General features: G+C 41.0%; 2 protein-coding genes across 7 annotated transcripts in view; one reads left to right on the top strand and one right to left on the bottom strand.

Annotated features, from left to right (window-relative positions):
• Positions 1-765: 765 nt before the first annotated feature.
• Positions 766-6,827, bottom strand: LOC104367839 (toll-like receptor 1). Of its 2 annotated transcripts, XM_032999238.2 has the most exons (3): positions 4,066-4,088; positions 3,457-3,510; positions 766-3,339 (listed from the first exon to the last, which is right to left on the bottom strand). In XM_032999238.2, the coding sequence occupies exon 3, from the start codon at positions 3,246-3,248 to the stop codon at positions 819-821; it is 2,430 nt and encodes an 809-aa protein (XP_032855129.2). In that variant the 5' UTR covers positions 3,249-3,339; positions 3,457-3,510; positions 4,066-4,088; the 3' UTR covers positions 766-818. The 2 variants fall into 2 exon arrangements, with proteins under 2 accessions (XP_032855129.2, XP_032855128.2); XM_032999237.2 differs by lacking the exons at positions 3,457-3,510; positions 4,066-4,088 and adding an exon at positions 6,768-6,827.
• A 7,625-nt stretch (positions 6,828-14,452) lies between these two features.
• Positions 14,453-20,141, top strand: part of FAM114A1 (family with sequence similarity 114 member A1) — a 38,048-nt gene continuing 32,359 nt past the window's right edge. For 2 of the 5 annotated variants that reach the window (XM_032999212.2, XM_032999210.2), the window contains exons 1-3: positions 14,453-15,065; positions 17,600-17,949; positions 19,288-19,375. In XM_032999212.2, the coding sequence (XP_032855103.2) occupies positions 17,608-17,949; positions 19,288-19,375 (430 nt within the window). In that variant the 5' untranslated portion in view covers positions 14,453-15,065; positions 17,600-17,607. Of the gene's footprint in view, positions 15,066-17,599; positions 17,950-19,287; positions 19,376-20,141 lie in introns of those variants that run through there. The other 3 variants (XM_032999209.2, XM_032999214.2, XM_032999215.2) reach the window with 2 other exon arrangements.

Below are 20,141 nucleotides of genomic sequence, written 5' to 3'. Positions count from 1 at the left end.
AAAAACCAAGAGTTTCTCAAGATAAAGACAATAATGATGACAAAGGCCGTTCTGTTCCTGCAGATGGTCAGGGTGCCTCTCAGGAACACACTGGTACCAGGACTCTATCTGAGGATGGGAACTAGAGCTCTGATTGTCAATTCGCTGCCATTGCCTTACAGCAATGCCAAACTAAGGGTCCCAAAAGATGAAGTAGCTCATCTTTCCTCTTTATTTTTCTTTCCTTTTTTTTTTTTTTTTTTTTTAAGAAAACACACACACACACACACACACACCCGGCTCAGTTCTCTTTTGTGGGGTGGCCATTTTTGCCCACCTGTGATGAATCCAGGTCCTATCCTTTTAGCTTCACTGAATCTGAGAAAAAAATACCCAGGAACCATGTCAAGCTCTGGACTTCTAGACATCTTCTCAGGATGCATAATTATCTTTCTTGCAAACTCATTTTGCAAAAGAGTTGCTGTGACCAAACAGCCTAAACTTTGTGATGAATGCAGCTCTGCAAACCCTCCAGCAACTCAAGCACTCTTCCACATGACTATACCAACTGCTCCAGATTTTATTCTGCGGACAAAAAATCACTACAGTATTTCAAGCTGCATTTCAAAATCCACATCCAAACTCATCTGTGATTTGCCATCTCTGTAACAATCTCAAGAGACTTCCAGCAAAGTGAGTTGGGTTTTGCCTACAGTTACAAGGCAGCATAGACAAATATGTAGACACAAAGTTCTGTAACAAAATGTTAAATACATTCACAACCAATGAAAACCATAAAGTATTTATTGCTTCACCAACAAAAAACTGAAGAAACTCCGTTAGAAAGATCCTGAATCTATTTCCCCACACTCCTCTCCATTAGTCATTGGCAGGTTAATTCTAATAGCTGCCCTCAGGTTAGCCCAGAAAAGGGCACGCTTGCTCCTCTCCTTCGGCCACTCCAGGTAGGTTCGCTTTGCCATGAGAGCCTTCAGCTTGTGATACCTGGCAGGGATAACATACGGGGGGATCGGCTCCAGTAAAATGAGGATTAAGCTGTTGGAACTCTCACTGAACAACTTGTGATGGGCAAAGTACAGCTCATAGTGACACCACTCGCTCTGCACAAAGTTGGGAGACAACACAAAGATCGACTTGTAGCTCTTCTCAATGCAGTTAATGATGTTCTCCACAATGCTCTTGCCAGGGATGAAGTTTCTCTCGTGCTGGCACAGTTGTACACAGCCCTCCCCCTTCTCCAGGTTCGGGATCAGCTCGTTCTTCACCCACAACGAGTCGCGCTCGCTGTAGGAAATGAACGCGTGAAACTGCAGAACGCTCTCCTGCTCTTCGGGGCGGCTCTGCCGAGCCCTCCGCTTCGTCTGCGTCCACTGCCACGTCATCCGCACGTACCACGGCGCGTCCAGGAAGATGCACAGAAAGGCCACGACGGCCACGAGCGCCAGCGTCAGCAGCAGAGCTGTCACAAGCAAGAGCGTCGCGTTGCAGGCCAGTTCGCTCAGGTGGAAGTCCTTCAGCTGCGTTCCCTTCAAGTCTTCCGGGTACTCGCACACGTACGCCGCCGGCCAGCCAGCCAGCTTCCCCCCAGACCGCCTCTCCAGGCGGACAAAGTCTTGCAGTTCGCAGGAGCACCTGAACGGGTTGTGCCCGGCTTGTAGCTCCCTGACCCTCGTGCAGCTCTGGAAGAAGTCGGCAGACGGGGTGAGGATCAAATTCATCTCTACGTTCAGGACCTCCAGCGACGTAAAGCCACCGCACCCCGGCAGGTCAGCCAGACTGTTCTGTGCCAGGTTCAGCTCCTCCAAGGATTTCAGCTCTGCCAGCCCCTTGGGCACCCTGGTGATCTGATTGCTTTGTAGGTGGAGTTTTTTGATGTTGACTGGCAAGCACTCAAACACGGCATCCATCAACTGATTCGAGGACAGGTCCAGCTCCGTCAGAGACTCAGCCCACCGACATTGCACGTCAGCTGCATCGTGACGCAGCAAGTTGCCGCTCACGTCCAAATATTTCAGCGATTTCATATGGCTGGTCATGAAGCTTACTTTGGGAAGGCTCTCAAATTTATTCCTCTGCAGAATAAGTAATTTCAGATCTGTCAGAGTATGACAATTCTGGAACAATTCATCCGTCAGGGCATTGTGAGAAAAATTTAATGACTGAAAGGAACTTGTTCTATTGGGGCAAAGCATGTGTGGCATATATGCATCATATATTGTTAAACTGGCAATATTCATCTCTGAAAACTGTCTGTATAGAATCTCCTGATTGAAATAATAAGCCCTATTACGAATGTGCTCCAAAGTTAGTGTTTTCATGGAGCCACCCGAAGAGATTAGTTGTTCCAGAGAGCCTAAGAACAGTAGAAGTTCATGTTCAGGCAGCTCGCTCACTGGTCCCCGGAAAGTCAAATTTCTCACAGTCAGATGTTCCACGGGTGAATACCAAATAAGCAGGAAAATTTGCAAAATGATACCCCATTGTAAATCCACAGTGTCAAGCACTAGAGCTGTTGTCTTGATTTTCTTCAGAAGTGTTAAAGGAGGAGCAGGGAAATCTTTGTAGCTCAAGGTATATCTTAAGTTAACTATTCTTAAGTTTTCTGCAGTGCTCATGCCATCGTACAGTAGGGAAAAAATGAAGTTTTGGTTTGCTGCAAAGACAATGTCGAGGTTCCTTGTATTCAAGGCTGTCAGACTCTGCGACTCATACAGAGAAAAGTCTTCTAAGGTTAGGATGACAGTGTGCAGCTGCAAATGTATGATATACATGAAGTCTGACCTTCGTATCATCGCAGCACTTAACCCGAGGTACTCCAAACGAAACATGTTTCCGAATTCCTGGCAGATGGGCAAGGCAGTAAACTTATTAAAAGAAAGATCTAAATGTCTAAGATATGGAAGAGTTTGACAGTAAACTTTCAAAATGTTATTATGAGATAAATCTAAGTATCCTAAATCTTCATTAAAAGTGAAGATACTAAAGTCAAGCTCTGTAATTAGATTATGAGAAAGATTTAATACTTGAAGGTCAGGAAGAGAAATAAATTCTGAAATATTAAGTCCAGAGATCCTATTATGTGATAAATCTAATACGTGAGTATGGACTGAAATGTTTTTTGGAACATTAGTTAGCAAATTGCTTGAATAATTTGCAATAAATTCATTTTCCACGGTTGGCTGGATATTATTCCATAGCGTGCACGTAAAGACACAAGCAGAGACATAGATATTTGTAAGAGGTCTCATTGTGCTTTCCAGGTTTATCTTGGTTTTTTACAGAAGCACGGAAGCATATCTTTTTTTTTCTGTTCAATGTGTCTCAGTGATGAGTCCAGCCCTATGAAAAGAAAACACATGGCATTTGCTGAAATTGTTGAACCGTTGAATTGAGGTTTTATTGTTAAAATAAAATTAAATACAAAACTTATGTAATAAAAATCTTATTTTTACATACTCTTGTTCCAAGTTCCTATTAATCCTCTTCATCGCCATTCTTTAATTCCAGTTACTGATTTTTTTCAGTTAAGTAGAAATTAAGTCATTTATGATGGGAGGTATACAGTTGATGATATGTTAAAAAAAACACAGAGATGTTAAGAAATACAAATTTCTCAACAATCTTAAAAAATAAAAAAATGGTACAAACGGACATCAATGAATTTAGGAGTAAAGGAGGACACAACAAGCCTCCTCCCATCTGCTCTTTCTGTAAACCTCATGTTCACACGCATTTGGGGACAGAACTCCAAGAGCCCCATGGACCCTCATGGGAACTGGTACAAAAGCAACCTCTTCACTTAGAAGAGCAAAAGGATATTCCTCTCCACACCCCAAAGCCCCAGGACATGGCCATGCACCTCCTCAGGGTCAGCCGATCAGAAAAACTGATCACCTTTCTTTTTGTTATAGCACAAAGACTATATAGGCGTCTATTTTTCCAGCAAGCCAAGAATATTGAGGAGGAATTGTATGGTCTCCTGAAATTTGCAATGTCAGTCTGGCCAAAAGCACACTAACAGGAGAGCCACAGCATAACCAGACACTCTGTATGAAGCAGGGGTACCCAAAAAAGTTTCTGAGAGATCTCATATTTTCTGTCATACTGTTTCTGATTCCCTGGAGATGGTCAATACTTTTCTTATCTGTCCTTCTTTGTTCTAATCCTGTAGTAAAATAACCAAAAACAAAATAGATTGTATCATGCAGAAGCCATCATAGAGATTGATTTCTTTTACAGTTCCATTTTCTCATCAGTCATCTCTTGAGTTTTTTTGACTCAAAAGGCTATGAAGGCATCTACTGTCTTTAAGGAGAGGAATTCTTTATTAAGAGAACACTTAAATTTCTTTTTGGTAAACACGCTGTATTTAATATATAATGAGTCTGTTTCTTACAAAACATGTCTGATTTCATAGGTGACTAAAATTTGCTGCTTACTTACAGAATTAGTGTGGTGATTCAATGTATTATGAAGGCTTCCCAGAACTGCATAATACACTTTGTTCAAAAAGTACAGTATTTGAAATCAGTATGGTCATCCTCTCCTCAGATTCTCTCTTGAAGGATATGAACTAGACTCAGACACATTTTTTTAAATGGACCTGTGACTATAAAACCTGGACTGAAACATAGGATGGAGTTTCAAGAGAGTGAAACAAAATCTGAATGTCTTTAAGTAGATGATATTGGTCATTGTGCTTATTTTAACTGGGGAGACTGGGGTGGAGAGTACAACGTTCTATATTTATGCTATGGGAAAGTCCACAGAAGTGTTTGTTTCTCATCTGGTCTTGAGCATCTCCTGATTTTAGACAATGAAAGTGGGGTATCCCCATGTCTGATTTCTTAGGTGTACACGGAGGACACCAAACACACACTGAAAATATTTGAATGCTACAGAAAAAAATACCATTTGTAGAATCTCTGTACACAAAATCTAGGCCTGATCTAAGGACACTGGCTTCAAATGCCTTCAAATGGCTTGTTTAAGCACAATTTAGAGAAAAATCATAACCATGTCTTTGCTTTGATTTTCCTTAATGAAGGACACTTTTTCTTTTCTGTATGTAGTTTAGGGTAGCCAGCCTCCCTTTGTTTAAGTCAGCCATTGTAATTACTACCATAAATCTCCTTCTCAATATTGCCATAAATCCATCAGACCACCCTTCTGAAAGAGGAACTGGTAAGAACTTCACTAACAGTTTTATATGTGTTAATCTTGATTTAAAGTTGTTTTCCAAATCTCCGAAATATTTTTGTTTTGTCGAAACATTCTTCCCCTCTTCCTCCCACTACTTTTAAACAGTAGTTGTTGTCTGAAGCTTTCTATGGTGATTATTCATGCCTGCACTGGTTGTCAACCTTCCCTTGATATTGAAATGGCTAAATTGTGAGTTGATATTTCTAGTGAGTCTACAATGAGACAGTAATAGCTGTCACTTTTTGGACTAAAGCTACACCCTCAAGGACTACATCCTCTGTACCATTAACCATTCCACAAGCCTTGTTAGAATTACATTACTGGGTCGAAAACTTACAGTTTCCTTGATCTAACACACCCCATATTACAAAATCTCAGCAATACAAAAAACCCCCCAGTCCACTGAGTTCTTCTTTTGTAAAGAATACATGAAACTAGGCTTGGAAATCATCTAGAAATAATGGAACAATATGGCAAAATTTTTCCAGCCTTTTCCAGATTTTCATCTGGAAAAATTATATGCAGTTTTACTGTCATAGCCCTCAAAAGGTACTTGGGCATGTGCTGAGAATGAAAGATAATCAGCATTCTCTATCCTGCTCTTTGATTGTTTGGGCAACACTATTAATGTGTATATAAACAAACAAAATATGTAACCTCAACAGAAATCTGGAAAAAAAAAATCTACCTTCAAATCATTATTTCTTCTTAGGACAAAATTTCAGCAAGATCTAGGGACTAAGTGAAACAAGGATATGATTCTTCTACATGTGCTTAACATTCTTTCTCATATATCCTGGCATTCAGTCAAATTATTTACAATTACCTTCAAACTTTCTTTAGAATAACCTATAGAGCAACAAAATTAACAACAGTTACAACACACGAACCCACGATTTGGGGCTATCACTGGAGAAATTCTCCTTTATAGTCATATCCCTTTTAATGCAGAAGTATCCTCAAGTCTTCAAGCTTGACAAAAACATCACTATTAAGATATAAGCAAATAAAAACTGTCTGGGTAAGCAAACTAAGATGATAGTGAGAAACTGTCCTTTTGTTTACAGTGAGAGAAGAGATCAAAATTGAGGTTTTAAGAGTTTTTCCAATATAAACTCGGTATAAACTGACTAAACTTTCAGATTTGAAATGTACAGAATGCACTGAGCTGCAACGGTTCGGTATTAAAACCTGTGCTTCACAAGTTATTGGCATAATACAAGAGTCAAATTTAAAAATGTCTTTCACATGGTTGAAACACATCATCAAGTTAGACACATTCCTGAACTGTAGAGAAACTATTTCCATTAAATCACTGTGACTCCCTTAACTATGAGCGCAGTGCTAATACTGAGAGACTGATATTTGGTCGGCTTTTTTGGATAGACTGACTGAACGTAAGCAACTTTCCTCTCATCTCCTACCCATACACTTGAAAATACATCATACACTTGCTAATATCTCTCTATGGAAAACATGGATCATTTTCAAATAAGATGCAGAAAACAAAAGAGTTTTAGCTAACTAGCAACCACATAAAATCAATAAAATGAAAGTTTTCTCACCAGAAATCCCTGCCCTTCGAAAAAGCAGAAAATGTACTCAGGAAAAGACAAAAAAAAAAAGTAAACTTCCTGTAACTCTATCCTACTATGTAACAATACTTAGGAACGCCCAAACTTTTTATATAAATGTTTGTGCCATCTACTGACAGTTTATGAAATCACATTTGCTTTCTACCAGACGTATTTTCCCCATTATTTATCATTGAACTATGTGTTTTCCTGCTTTGCAATAGATGAAGCAGGGGAAAAAAAAAATAATCTTTTTACCAATCTTCTGCTTCACCAAATTAATATGAAAATAACTACTACTTTTGAGCTAGTTTTACACTGAAATTCAAACATCGTCCTCTCTGACCTTAATAATGATCTAAGTCTGTATTCTGATATTTTTTTTCCATTTAGCTATACCAATTTAGTTGTCAAGTTCTTATCAAGGCTGGTTTATAAAAGTACTGGTTTTCTTATATTAATTTCTATTTAATGGGAATAGAAAAATAATCTCTCTTCCCCTCCAGCAGTGTTGTGATTGGGTTAAATAGTGAACATGGAAACAGTGGGTGGGGTCTTTTTTTTCTTTTAATTAAAACTGAGCAGCAACTTGGGTATCAAATGCCCAAGAACTTGGGTTATTGTCCTGGCAAAGACATAAACCAGTCTCTCTTTATTTCTTTATAATGTTGGTCAGAAATTCCATCTTAGCTGAGATCTAAATTGCCACACTACAACCTACCTTCCTGGGTTAGCATACTGTAACACATTCATGATTTAACATTTCAGTGACTGAGGAAGCAGAGGAATTTATCTTAAAAATTACTTTTTCACTTCAAGTCTTATTCTGTACATCATATTTCATTCCTCTGCTCAAGTGAACAGAGGTCATCCAAAAAAGGAAGGGAAAGGTAGGACAGGTAGTGAGTGACAGAATATGGATAATTCATATTCTCTGCTGTTATGTCAATAAGCCTTATGGTGGTACCCTGATGCCATGCTTCTTCCTCCAGCTGGTTTCCAAATGACACCTTGAAATGTTGTTATATACAAACCTCACCACTGTCTGCCCTTTGCTGGAAAGATTTAGCTAACCATCCGTAGGATGAGATAAAATCTGTTTGGAATACAAGTTTCACTGCCGGAATATAACCCACCTATTGTGGAGACATTTTACACCAATGAAGGTCATGATGCCCTTGAAGGTTTTTGAATAACAGAAAAATAAGGTCACGACAGACCTTGAATAACAGAAAAAATAAGGTCACAACAGACCTTGAAGGTTTTAGAATAATAGAAAAATAAGAAAGTTATCAGTGAACAACAGAGGACTTTGGAAGAACGCCCGGAGCAAAAAAAAGTGAAAAAGCAAGTTATAATGACAAGGGAAAAAACATGTGTAGTTAAGCTAGCCAGTCAAATGTTAGAATAGGTGTGTGAGCAATGTATGTTAACCAATAAGCACTTATGTTGGGGGAGTGGACAACTTTGTAGGGGGATAAAAGTGCAGCTTTCTGAATAATAAAGGGTCTTCGATCTTAACATCGGAGTCCGTGTCGTCAGTCTCCCCAGATGGTGACCCCGATGTCCAGGACAAAGGGACCGGACAAAGCGTGCCAGCCTTGCAACAGCAGGCACTCGGACTCATCATCGCGATGAAGGCCACAAGGAGACGCAATCGGATAAAGAATCTGAATGTGAGCCTGTGGCTTCTCGACAAAGTAGCAAGTCACTAAGGTTGAAAAAGAAGGATATCAGGCGCTCCTTGTGAAAAATGAATGATGACAGCAGCAGTGAAGCAGAATACGTTCAAGGGGCTAGAAAGACGAAAGGCCGGAGGAGAGAGTCTATTAGGGAAAGGTGGAGAAAAATAAAAATAGATGGGTTAAAGGATGGCGCGAAGATAGATTTGGCATTCCTGGTTATTTTCAGGCCAGACCAGCCGCCTCAATTACAAGCTTTTGACTGGCAATTAGTGGAAGAAATAAGGAAGGCTGTTGTGCAGAATGGATTACAGTCTCCATTCTCACAAATGTTATTGGAAAATGTGTTGTGCGGGCAATCAGTCACTCCGTATGATTGTCAGCAATTGGCATCATTAATCTTAATGCCAACACAAAAGCTACTGTGGAGAGGCAAATTTATGGAACTTTGTGAAGTAAAAGCAGTGGAGAATTTGGGATGCCAGCAGGGGGATTCCTTGCTAGGAATTGACATGGATCATTATGCCGGTATGGGTCAGTCTACAGACCCTCAATAGCAACATATTTAGCCATCAACTAGTCCTTGGAACACACCTGTTTTTGTAATACGGAAAAAGTCAGGAAAATGGAGATTGTTACATGATTTATGACGAATCAACGAAGTCATGGAAGGTATGGGACCTTTGCAATCAGGATTACCATCACCAACTATGATACCTAAGGGGTGGAGCATTTTAGTCATCGATCTAAAGGACTGCTTCTTTACCATACCAATCCATCCTGATGATAGTGTTAGGTTTGCATTCTCAGTGCCTACAACAAATAGACGAGGACCAGTGCAACGGTATCAATGGGAGGTCTTACCTCAAGGAATGAAAAATTCACCAACAATATGTCGAATCTATGTGGATATAGCATTGAGGCCATTTAGAGAAAAATATCCACAGCTATTAGTGGATTGTTATATGGATGATATACTAATAGCAGGAAAAGATAACACTGACCAACTTAAACAGGAATTGTATAACATGTTAAAAGATTATCAATTACAAATTGTGCCTGAAAAAGTGCAAAGCGTTGCGCCACGGGAATATTTGGGTTGGAAAATATTAGACCATACCATCGAACCTCAAAAGGTGTCACTAAGGGTGAATATTAAAACACTTAACGATGTGCAAATCTTGTTAGGAAACATTAACTGGGTAAGGAATTTATTCGGTATTGATAATCAGACCTTACAACCATTGTTTGAATTGCTAAAAGGAGATACAGAATTAACAGCGCCCAGATTATTAACAAAAGAAGCAGAACAGGCCTTGCATAAGGTAGAACAAATTTTAAGCCAAAGACAAGCACATCATATTGTGTATGGACATCCTATAGAATTATTAATCATTAATAATGATTATCAACCCATAGGAATGATAATGCAATGGGTAGATAAAGAGCTAGAAACAGAAAAATCAAAAATTTTGGAATGGCAGTTTTTATCTCACCAGCCTCAAAAAAACAATTACAACCAGACCAGAAATGTTTGCACAGTTAATCATGAAGGGTAGGAACCAAATTGTGGAATTAAGTGGAAAAGAACCTGAAACTATTATCATTCCTATGACAGAGCATTATTTGCAATGGTGTTTACAGAATAGTCAGCTTTTACAGATTGCTTTAGCAGCTTTTAGTGGACAGATAAAAGTACATCATCCAAGTCACTGACAAATTACTTTTATGGAGCTGACATGCAGAATAACAACTTCACAACCAGTAAGGTTATAAAGTAGGTATGTTTATTCAGTGCTGGGTGCACTAGGCATCACTCCTCCACAAGCGTGCACACCCATATGACCCAGGGCTACTCCCTTTATGCCCAAAACGATACATATCCATAGACTTTCCAAGAAATCATTTCCATTTGCCCCGCCTTCGTCTCTTCTCTTTGCACCTGTGCAGTTCTTCCTGGTGGTCCTGGGCCAGGGTCTCGAGGCTGAAGTAAGGCTCCCTCTTCTTCATGAACTTTTAAACTTTATCTCTGCCGCATGCTCTCCTAGCCCCTGGCACCAGATTTCCCCAGCTACAACTTTGGCCCCAGCCCTCTGGGCCCTCGGCGCCTGTTCAACCCACAGAACCAGCCCTCCCCTAGCAACTCCCATGTTATCAGACAAACATCATGTCTTAACAATCAGCATGTCTTAACAGACAAACGGCATGTTTTAACAAACAAAGGGCATGTTTTAACAAACAATCTTATCAGACAAATGGCATGTCAAACAGTATGTCTCAACCCCCAGGTGCTAGCTCCTCTCCATAAGAGCAGCACTGTTTGGAGCAGAAGTCTAAGTGTAGTACCACTCCAGTAAGTGGGCCAACAGTTTTTACAGATGGTGGTGGAAAAACTGGGAAGGCAGACCTGACACTGCTCGAAAATGGACAGTGGAAAGCACATGTGGTGATTTTACAGGCCTCTCCACAAATTGTAGAATTGCAAGCAGTAATTGAAGTCTTTAAAAAATGGATGAAAGAACCAGTTAATATTATCACAGACTCGGCCTATGTAGCTGGAGTGGTACAGTGCTTGGAAAGATAATTTTTAAAATTAATTAATTAATTTAAAAATTAATCATGAATTGCTATTTAGTCAAATGAAGGAATTATGGTTGTTATTACAGCAATGAGACCATGAATATTATGTGTGTCATCACCGTAGTCATACCAACCTGCCAGGATTTTGTGCTGAAGAAAATGTGAGGGCAGACAAACTTACACAACTGGCCTTTATGTTACCTATTCCTGATACATGGCAACAGTCTCGCATATCACATGAATTTTTCCAACAGTCAGCAAAAGTTTTAAAAAGACAATTTAATTTACCAATTTCAGAAGCAAAGGCAATCATACAAGCATGCCCAGAGTGTCAGCAAATAACAAAAGGACCAACAGTAGCAGTTAATCCAAGAGGATTGCAGTCACTACAATTGTGGCAAACAGATGTGACGCACATCCCAGAATTTGGGAAATTAAAATATGTGCATGTATCCATTGTTACATATTCAATGGCAGTTTGTATGACAGCACTGAGTGGTGAAACATCTCAGCGTGTACAGAACCATTTTAGACATGCCTTTGCGACGTTAGGCATCCCCCAAAAGACAAAAACAGACAATGGCCCAGCATATGATTCACAATGGACAGGAAAATTTTTTACCAAATGGGGAATACAACATATTACTGGCATTCCACAATCTCCGACAGGCCAGGCAATTATAGAATGTACACATCAAACATTAAAAAATTATTTGCAGAAACAAAACCAGGGGGAATCTGGAGAGACACCAGTAAACAGATTAATGAAAGTACAATATGTTATGAACTTTTTACGATTAGCAGGGGAAGACACTATTCCTCCCATTGTGAAACATATGCAAGCCATGTCAACAGGAATGTCAACATATAAAGAACAACTTAAGGTGTTAGTGAAAAACAAGGAAGGAATATGGGAAGGGCCGTTTCAATTAGTAACGTGGGGAAGAGGTTATGTTTGCATCATTACAGATAGTGGACCTACGTGGATCCCGGCAAAATGGGTGAAACCAGTGGTAGGAAAGGAAACTGTCGGATGGATTGTCTTTGGAGCAGCAATCATCGCGACAGCAGGACCATGGACCATCACAGCAAGACCATGGACCGTCAAGACAAAACTTATGGGTGTCTTTTGCAAACCTAACAGGGCAAGACTCATTGTGTGTGTCATTAGCCACACCCGGAGATCCATTCACAAACAATTAAGACAATTAAAAGATTTGACCAAAGATTTGAAGAGTAAAAAGGACCGATTGGTTAAGAGGGTTGTTATCTGGATGGGGGATCACGGGATGGTTACAAGAAATAATTCTCCGGGGAAGAATGGTAATATTGGTGATTTTGATTGTTGTTATGATGTTACCTTGTTTTTTGCAGTGTATTCAAGGGATGGTTCGACGACAGTATCAACAACTGCATGCCTTGGTTGTTGAAAACAAAAAAGGGGGAATTGTGGAGACATTTTATATCAACGAAGATCATGATGCCCTTGAAGGTTTTTGAATAACAGAAAAATAAGGTCACAACAGACCTTGAATAACAGAAAAATAAGGTAACAACAGACCTTGAAGATTCTGGAATAACAGAAAAATAAGGTTTTGGAATAACAGAAAAATAAGAACGTTATCAGTGAACAACAGAGGACTTTGGAAGAACACCCGGAGCAAAAAAAGTGAAAAAGCAAGTTATAATGACAAGGGAAAAAACATGTGTAGTTAAGCTAGCCCGTCAAATGTTAGAATAGGTGTGTGAGTAATGTATGTTAACCAATAAGCACTTATGTTGGGGGTGTGGACAACTTTGTAGGGGGATAAAAATGCAGCTTTCTGAATAATAAAGGGTCTTCGATCTTAACATTGAAGTCCTTGACGTCAATCTCCCCAACCCATTACTCTGATGAATACAGAACCAGACATACTTTTCATTAACATGTAATAACTACCATAAATTATAGATGCTTATTTGAGAGTATCTCTTCAATTAAGCAACAGTATGAGTTGGCCACTGGCATAGTTTGAGTTCTCCAGTTCTGCCTACATATTATAAAGACAGATAAAGTATATGTTAAACAGCAAAATAAGCATATTACCATTATTTGCATGCCATTAGCCTTCATACTGATCATTCAGGTTTACCAGTGCAATCACTGGAAGAAGATTAATATATTCTTCAAATGTTATGCATACTTCTGTGTTTTGTTAAAAGTAGCCAAATGTAGTTGTTTCCTTCCATCTTTTCTTTATATTTATCTACTTACTAAAAGGTAAGTTTTTTTTTCCGAAACCCATTAAGATGATGACACTCTGAGTAATAACAAACTTCAGTGAAATCTGAGTAGTTTTCAATTGCTCATTTATTTCAAAATCATTTGCAATATTACTGTAGTGAGAAAATACAAGTGTATTAATTACTGAAAAGTGAAAGACAATTAGAAAATGCAAGTACTAAATTCAATACAGTAATTTAGGAACTTAAGAAAGGAATACATCCTTCTATCCCAAGACTGACATACACCTTTAAGTATTTATAATGTTCTTTCTATATAATAATGTAATTTCATTCTGAAGTAATAACTTTATATTACAATAGTGATTAATACTGTCTTGCAGTTCTAAAACATGCATGGCTTTGTACAGAATCTGCAAAACTGACAGTCTAAGATCCACTTTACAGTCAGAATTACTATCCATCATGGGGAAAAACAATCTCCACCTCTTGGATCTTCATTTATCATAATTCCTCCTAAGACACTGCCCTTACTCTTCCACAAGCTCCATGGAAAAGCAGAAGGAAATCCTTAGGCCACTCTAAACTTAATTTTCAGTAAATACATCTAAACATTAATAAATGAACCTAAAAGATGCTAGAACTACCAGCACACCCTGTTACTTAAATTCTTATTGAAACGCCTTCAAAATAAACTTTTTAGTGATACAGACATTTGTTCTGCTACCACCTACCTTAATGGGAGACTTGCCCAGTAAGCATGCAAGTCACATAGTGTGATCCATATTTGTGAAGCACACTTCTGAGAACCAGGGCTTTATTTTGTGACCTCCTATAGCAGCTCTCCTCAATGATTCACATCATGTACTATTTTGCTTCCTGTGGCAACAGTAAGGATTTATTTCTTCAGCAGAGAATGACTAGTGATAGAAAGGATGCCATGATGAATCGTGGAACTGCCTTTTATCACAATAAAAGGGCATGCATTGCATTAAAATTAAACAGCAAAAAGAGGAAAGGGTATGAGGAATCAGACAGAGACAAGAACCACAGGTTGTTGGGCAAGAATTTTCCCTGTTCAACCAAGTATTGCTTGCACGGTTGCGGTTGCCCAGTGCTGACACTAACTTACAAGAAGTGTGTGTATGTACTTCCCAGTTTCCTTCAGCAGCATTTCCTGTAAACAGACATACAGAAGGTACAAAGTGGCATCTGAAAAGCTAAATCTCAGTTATTTATTGCTGCAACCCCACACTTCAGCAGGTGGCTAGCTGCAGCTTGCTCTGATGAAGGATTCAACTTCCCAGAGGGAGAAAAAAAAAAAAAAAAATATGGCGCCAGCTCAGTGATTAGACTCACTTACACTTAAAATGCCTCAGTACGACTGTTACCACATCAGCCTTCTCCAATGTATCTCTTCCAGCTCCTGAGGCAGGACGCCCCCGGGGCAGGCCCTGCCCCCCCCGCCCCGCGTCCCGCCGCTGCCCCCTCCGCCCCAGGGCCGTCAGGGCCGATAATGGCGGCCGGGGCGGTTGGTCGCGGCGGGTCAGCGCTGCCGTCCCGGCCCGCAGCCTGGAGCCCGAGGGCGGCTGGGCAGCGGCGCGGGGCAGCCCCTTCGCAACAGGCGGTCGCCTCCGAGGGACGGAGGGAGAGCGGAGGAAGAGGAGCCAGCTCTGCCTGCCTGCCCTCCCTCCTCCCGGCGGCCCGGGGCTGCCCGGCCTGCTCTGCCTCCTCCCCCCGCTGCTGCCGACGTGGCGGGGCGGGGAAGGAGCCGGGGGCGCGCCGGCAAAGGGACTGCTGAGCGGTAAGGAGCACAGCGATTTCTTCTTTTTTTGCCGCTTTTGAAACTGGCTGCGGGCTCCGCAGTAGTAACTCTGCGCCAGGGGGGATTTCGAAAAGGAGAGGGGGAAGGAAAAAAAAAAAAAAAAAAAAAAAAAAAAGGGAAGGGAAGCTGTGGCCGCTGAGGGTTTGAGGGAACGGCGCTCCGGCTGCGCCCGGGGCGCGGGGGCAGGTGGCAGCGCGGGGCGCCCGAGCGAGCGTCGCCTCAGCCCGCCGTGCCCGCAGCGTCCCGCGGAGGGAGAAGTGACAGCGAGCGTCGAGGGCGAGGGGAGCTCGGTGCCGCCGGCCGGGAAAGTTTATTCCTCACGGAGGCGTTGGTTCGCGCCTGAAAGGCGCCCGTCGGCGGCTGGGCTTCCCTTTCGGGGGGGGTGGTGGTGAAGCTCCTCGGGCGGCGGGTCGGCAGGTGCCACCGAGCCGCTGCCGCCGCTGCCGGCCCCTGAGGGGCGGCCGGTCCCGCCGCTCGTTGGGCGCTGCCCGGCGCAGGGCGGCTGGTCGCTCCGGAGCTGGCCGTGGCGGCTCCCTCAGGAGCTGTCGGTAGAGAGTCGTTCCCTTCGGGAGGAGTTGTCCGAGGTGATTTAGATCAGTGTAGTCTCACGGATGACAGCTTGAATGACGCGTTACGCCCCCCCCCCCCCGCCCCGGTCAGGCACGGCTCGTGGTTTCTGACAGCGGTAATTTGCTGTTCCGTGCCTTGCTCCTATAAGGGAGGTTTAGCAGACAGCTGCAGGGACCTTGGCCCAAGTGGTCCCCAAAGATGACCCAGTCCTGCAAAAATTCATGTGCACGTGTATGTGTGATCCTCTAGCAGTTGTACTGGTGTTGGGCATTTTCTCATTCAGATCTATTTGCTGTGCGATATAATCACGATGCGTGTGTGTACAGATTTTACAGGTTTTGTTAGAGGATCCTCGTATGTGGGAATGGAATTTGGTTTACCAATACAAAACTTTTTTTTAGGTGATGCTGACCATCACACAGTGAGTGCTGTTAAAACAATGGCAATCCTTATGAACACCAAAGCATTTTAAAGTATTTGCTGTATTTGTAATGGAAAACTGTAAATACTTGTCGCAAATGCAAAGATTGTGACCTCTAAATGCATATTTTCTAAAGATAGTTAAGTTACAGCATAAGCTAAGGTAATATAAGTGGTACCAAGTACTTAATTGTTTATTTTTCTTGTTCGCTGATCTCAAATGCTATTCCTGGAACTCTTTAAACAGCTGATCTACACTCAAGTTAGTTGAACAGGCTGCTAAAGCCACTGATGTATGTGAGTCTATAGACTTTAACAAAATACACTAATTTAAATACGTGCTGCTCAGGCAAGTTTCTTCTAAATCCCAGTTATATTTTGCTTTTTGCGTTTTTTGCCTGTGTTCTTCAGTATCTCTTAGAACCTCAGCCCTTCCTAATAGGGACAAAGCTTTGAACCATATTTAATTAATATGGGAGTCAGTGAAAAGACAGCATCTGTGGAGAGTACTGTGTGAGTTTATTTTATGCCTTGCAACTCAGCAGGTAGTCAAGAGCTTGCAATGACAACTCTCTGTCAAGAGTTGTCTTCTGACTAGTGCCAAGCATACTGTTGCCAACAAGAGTGGTAGTAATCACTGTACAGTAGTGCTGTTGGACTCTGCCAGTGCCGGTCCTTAATCAGTTGCAGAGCTTGCTCAGTGGCCATTGCTTTCCCTTCCTGGATCCACAGTCTGATGACTGCACAGTGGTGGAAAATACTTAGAAAAATAAAGTTACATTGGAAGGTAAGGAGTAAATAACAGAAAACTGATTCGTAACTCACCAAAAATAAGATCAGTAACTGTACCTCATGCAAGTTCACCTTGACTTCAGAACTGAAGTCTAATCACACAGATGGAATTTTAGGAGCATGTGAGAAACATTGCAGTCCCCAAACAGTAAGCAGTTGAGACAAGTGACGCAGAAGCAGTGACTGCAGGGACCATGGCCTGTCCTCAAATTATGCCTCTTCTCCAACACATAAATATCACCATAGTTTCAGTCATGCTGTGTTTGTCATCCTCTTCTTCATCAGTCAGCAGGATATGGGAACCTGTGTATGTGGAAATGATAAGAAGGAAAGCAAGAGCTGCTTCACTGTTGCAGCTCAGATTATCCTGTTCTCCAGTGGCCTTTCAAACTCATCTAATAGGGAACATAAGAATCAACCATGTGAAAGCTCTTATATTTGACTTCTCCAGACAAATGAACATCATTTCTCCCTCACCAAACTATATTTTGGAAAACAGTAATGCTGCTCTTCGTACTTAAGTGAGATCCTGCAAGGTGAATAGTGTATTCAGAGTATCATCATGATACCAGTGCCAGCATGATGCACGTGCCATGGAGCTCCATGTTTCAGGAGGCCTTACATCAAGGCTGTGTTGCTTTTCAGCAATAGCTTTTGGTAAACCCTGCGTATTTTAAAGCCACTCAAATGTTTATGGAATCTAAAAGACTTAATTTATTCTCTATATTCAGAATTGAAAATGTCTGAAGACATATGTGACAGCGTGCCATCTGAAGAAAAACCTGAAGTAATGGAAATGCCCAGCAGTGATGTACTGCCTCACGAGTCAGTACCATGCCTCGTGGAAGCTGAGGTCTTGTGTGAGTCTTCACAAGATGAACATGGACAGGCCACTCAGAGCTCCAAAAATAGACAGGAAGGAGGCATACTTATTAATGAAAACCCTTTGACTGAAAAAATAATTGAAAGTCTGCCTGCCAGCGGAGAGGCGACTGAAGACATGCCCACTGAGTGTAATGAGACTGTAAGTCTTGATGCAGAACCTGAATCTGAAGAAACACAGCATGAACAAAGCAGCCCAGTAAGTAATACTTTCTTTTCCATAAAATCCCTCCCTTCTGTGCTTTGTAATGACAGAATTTTGTACAGTGTACATACTGTTTTTCACAAAGGCCAGGGGAGTTATTTACAGAAAGTCTGCATGGGAATAAAGTAAGTTAAAATTGCAACACCAAGCTTTTGGAAACTAAGAATAGTTGAATTTCTCTTTGCCAGTATGGTATTAATTTGGTCTTTCCAGCCTAGTTGCAATAAAACTATACAAGAGCCTAAATCTTATTAAGAATCTAGTCCATTTTGTATAGATACAATATTCCTGTGATTTTGTTATCTGGCTTCATTCAGTTCACAGAATGAACCTAAAAGAAGACGGAATTTAAGCTGCATATGCAACATTGAATCTTGTACTTGCTAATTTTCACATCATTGACTTTACAAAAATGGTGTATGTTTCACAAGGCTCAGTGAAACGGCCAGTAGTTTTTGATTTGTTCTAGGCCAGTAGTTTTTGGTTTGTGATCCACAGACTTTTGGGAGTCCTGTGAGTAATCACAAGAAGTTAAAAAAAAAAAAAAACTAGGAAAAACAAGGCTTTTTTACAGTCTATACAGCATCCAAATCCAATACATGGGACATAGCTGAAGATGCTCTCATCTCCACTGAGAAGTTTGTAGGCATCTTCGAATTAGAAAATGTTAAAACACATTGTTTTAGTCCCTCCACCAGTGATCCCCTCCGCAGGGATCTGTACAATGCATGATACAGAGCTGTCTTGGGATACTTCAGCTTTTGGTTTTGAGTTGATTGTTTAGGGATGATATGTTACTGGAGACTTTCTTCAGACAACAGTTTAATATGATTGAAATATGGAATACTGATAATCACTTAACACCACACATTAATGTAAAAGGTGGACAGCACCTCCCCTGGCTGTGTTTTTGTTGAGCTTGGTTGTTAGGAGTTCCCTGGGCACATCTACTGGGTTATACCTCTGAGGAGACTCAGGCAGAGAAGCCTCTGACTCTGGCTCCTGGTAGAAGTCAGGAAGGAGACAGGATCCTGCCTTTCCCTAATAACAGCCCTAATACACTTGTATGGCTTTATAGGATCGGGTACCTGAAGAAATATTAGGACATCTGTAAAGACCTCTCTAGAGTTTTAGGAACTTTCAGGAATAGGTGATCTCAAATAAGCTTCCCATTCTGCTCTCTTGCGCACAGAAGCTTGGACTCCATGTAATACCCAATCTATCATCATTTATTAAATGGCAGACTTTGTTGCCTGACAGGTACTTTGTGTTTCCTCTTGCCTTTGGAAAACAAGAATTTTAGACAGTGGAGTCCTATTTTTGTTCTTACAGGCCACAGACTCCTCATCTAAAGCAAGTAGATGGGGAGCATGGGGTACCTGGGGAAAGTCTCTCCTATCATCAGCTTCTGCCACAGTGGGTAAGTGTTCAATCAGTAAAATATGTGGAAATAAATTGTAATTTTAACGTTTCATTAGATATATTAATGTTGTCTCTTCAAGATTCATAGACAGTTTTGTCCTGATACACTTGGCAAGCATGACTTTTTTTTAATAGGAAGAAGGACTTTCCTAAACTGTTGAAGCCCAGAAATAATTCTTCGAGTCAGATTATGGACAAGGTACTGGCATGTTTGTAAAGTTAGTGAATCACCTCATTGTGGCTTCTTCACAGATAGGATACATAATTTGATACAATTACTACCAACCAAAGGCTTACCGATTTTGAAGTCAAAGCACTCCAACACAGATTTGTGCACATGCATGTTTGTGGTTTTCCATGACTTCTAACTATACAATATGAATTCACTTTTCATAAATCGTTCCAGCTGTCATTGACACCCAGTGAAATTGTTAAGCTATCACACCAGACTTCAGAGAGTAGGACAACATACTGAAACATGAACCCTGTACTCCTTCTCCCTATACGCTCATTTCCAATAGTATGTCAGTACAAAATGTCCTCGTGAAGGCTTTAGGTAAAATTGAATCAATACACATTGAAAATTCACAGACAGAAAGAGAGGCATGCAAATACCTAGTTACCAGTGGGAAATAATTTCTCACAGAACTGTGCTAAGCTGTTAAATAACCAGTTCTCATAAGGGATCCACAAGACACCTTCAAAAGATGAACCTAGGAATTAAAATTAATTGCTAGTTTCTAAAAACAACAGATTCAGCAGAG

This window comes from Tyto alba, unplaced genomic scaffold (assembly GCF_018691265.1).
Source record: "Tyto alba isolate M040663 unplaced genomic scaffold, T.alba_DEE_v4.0 Super-Scaffold_6, whole genome shotgun sequence".
NCBI lineage: Eukaryota > Metazoa > Chordata > Aves > Strigiformes > Tytonidae > Tyto > Tyto alba.
Note: the sequence above shows the minus strand (reverse complement) of the source record. Positions and strands in the feature narration are given on the sequence as shown.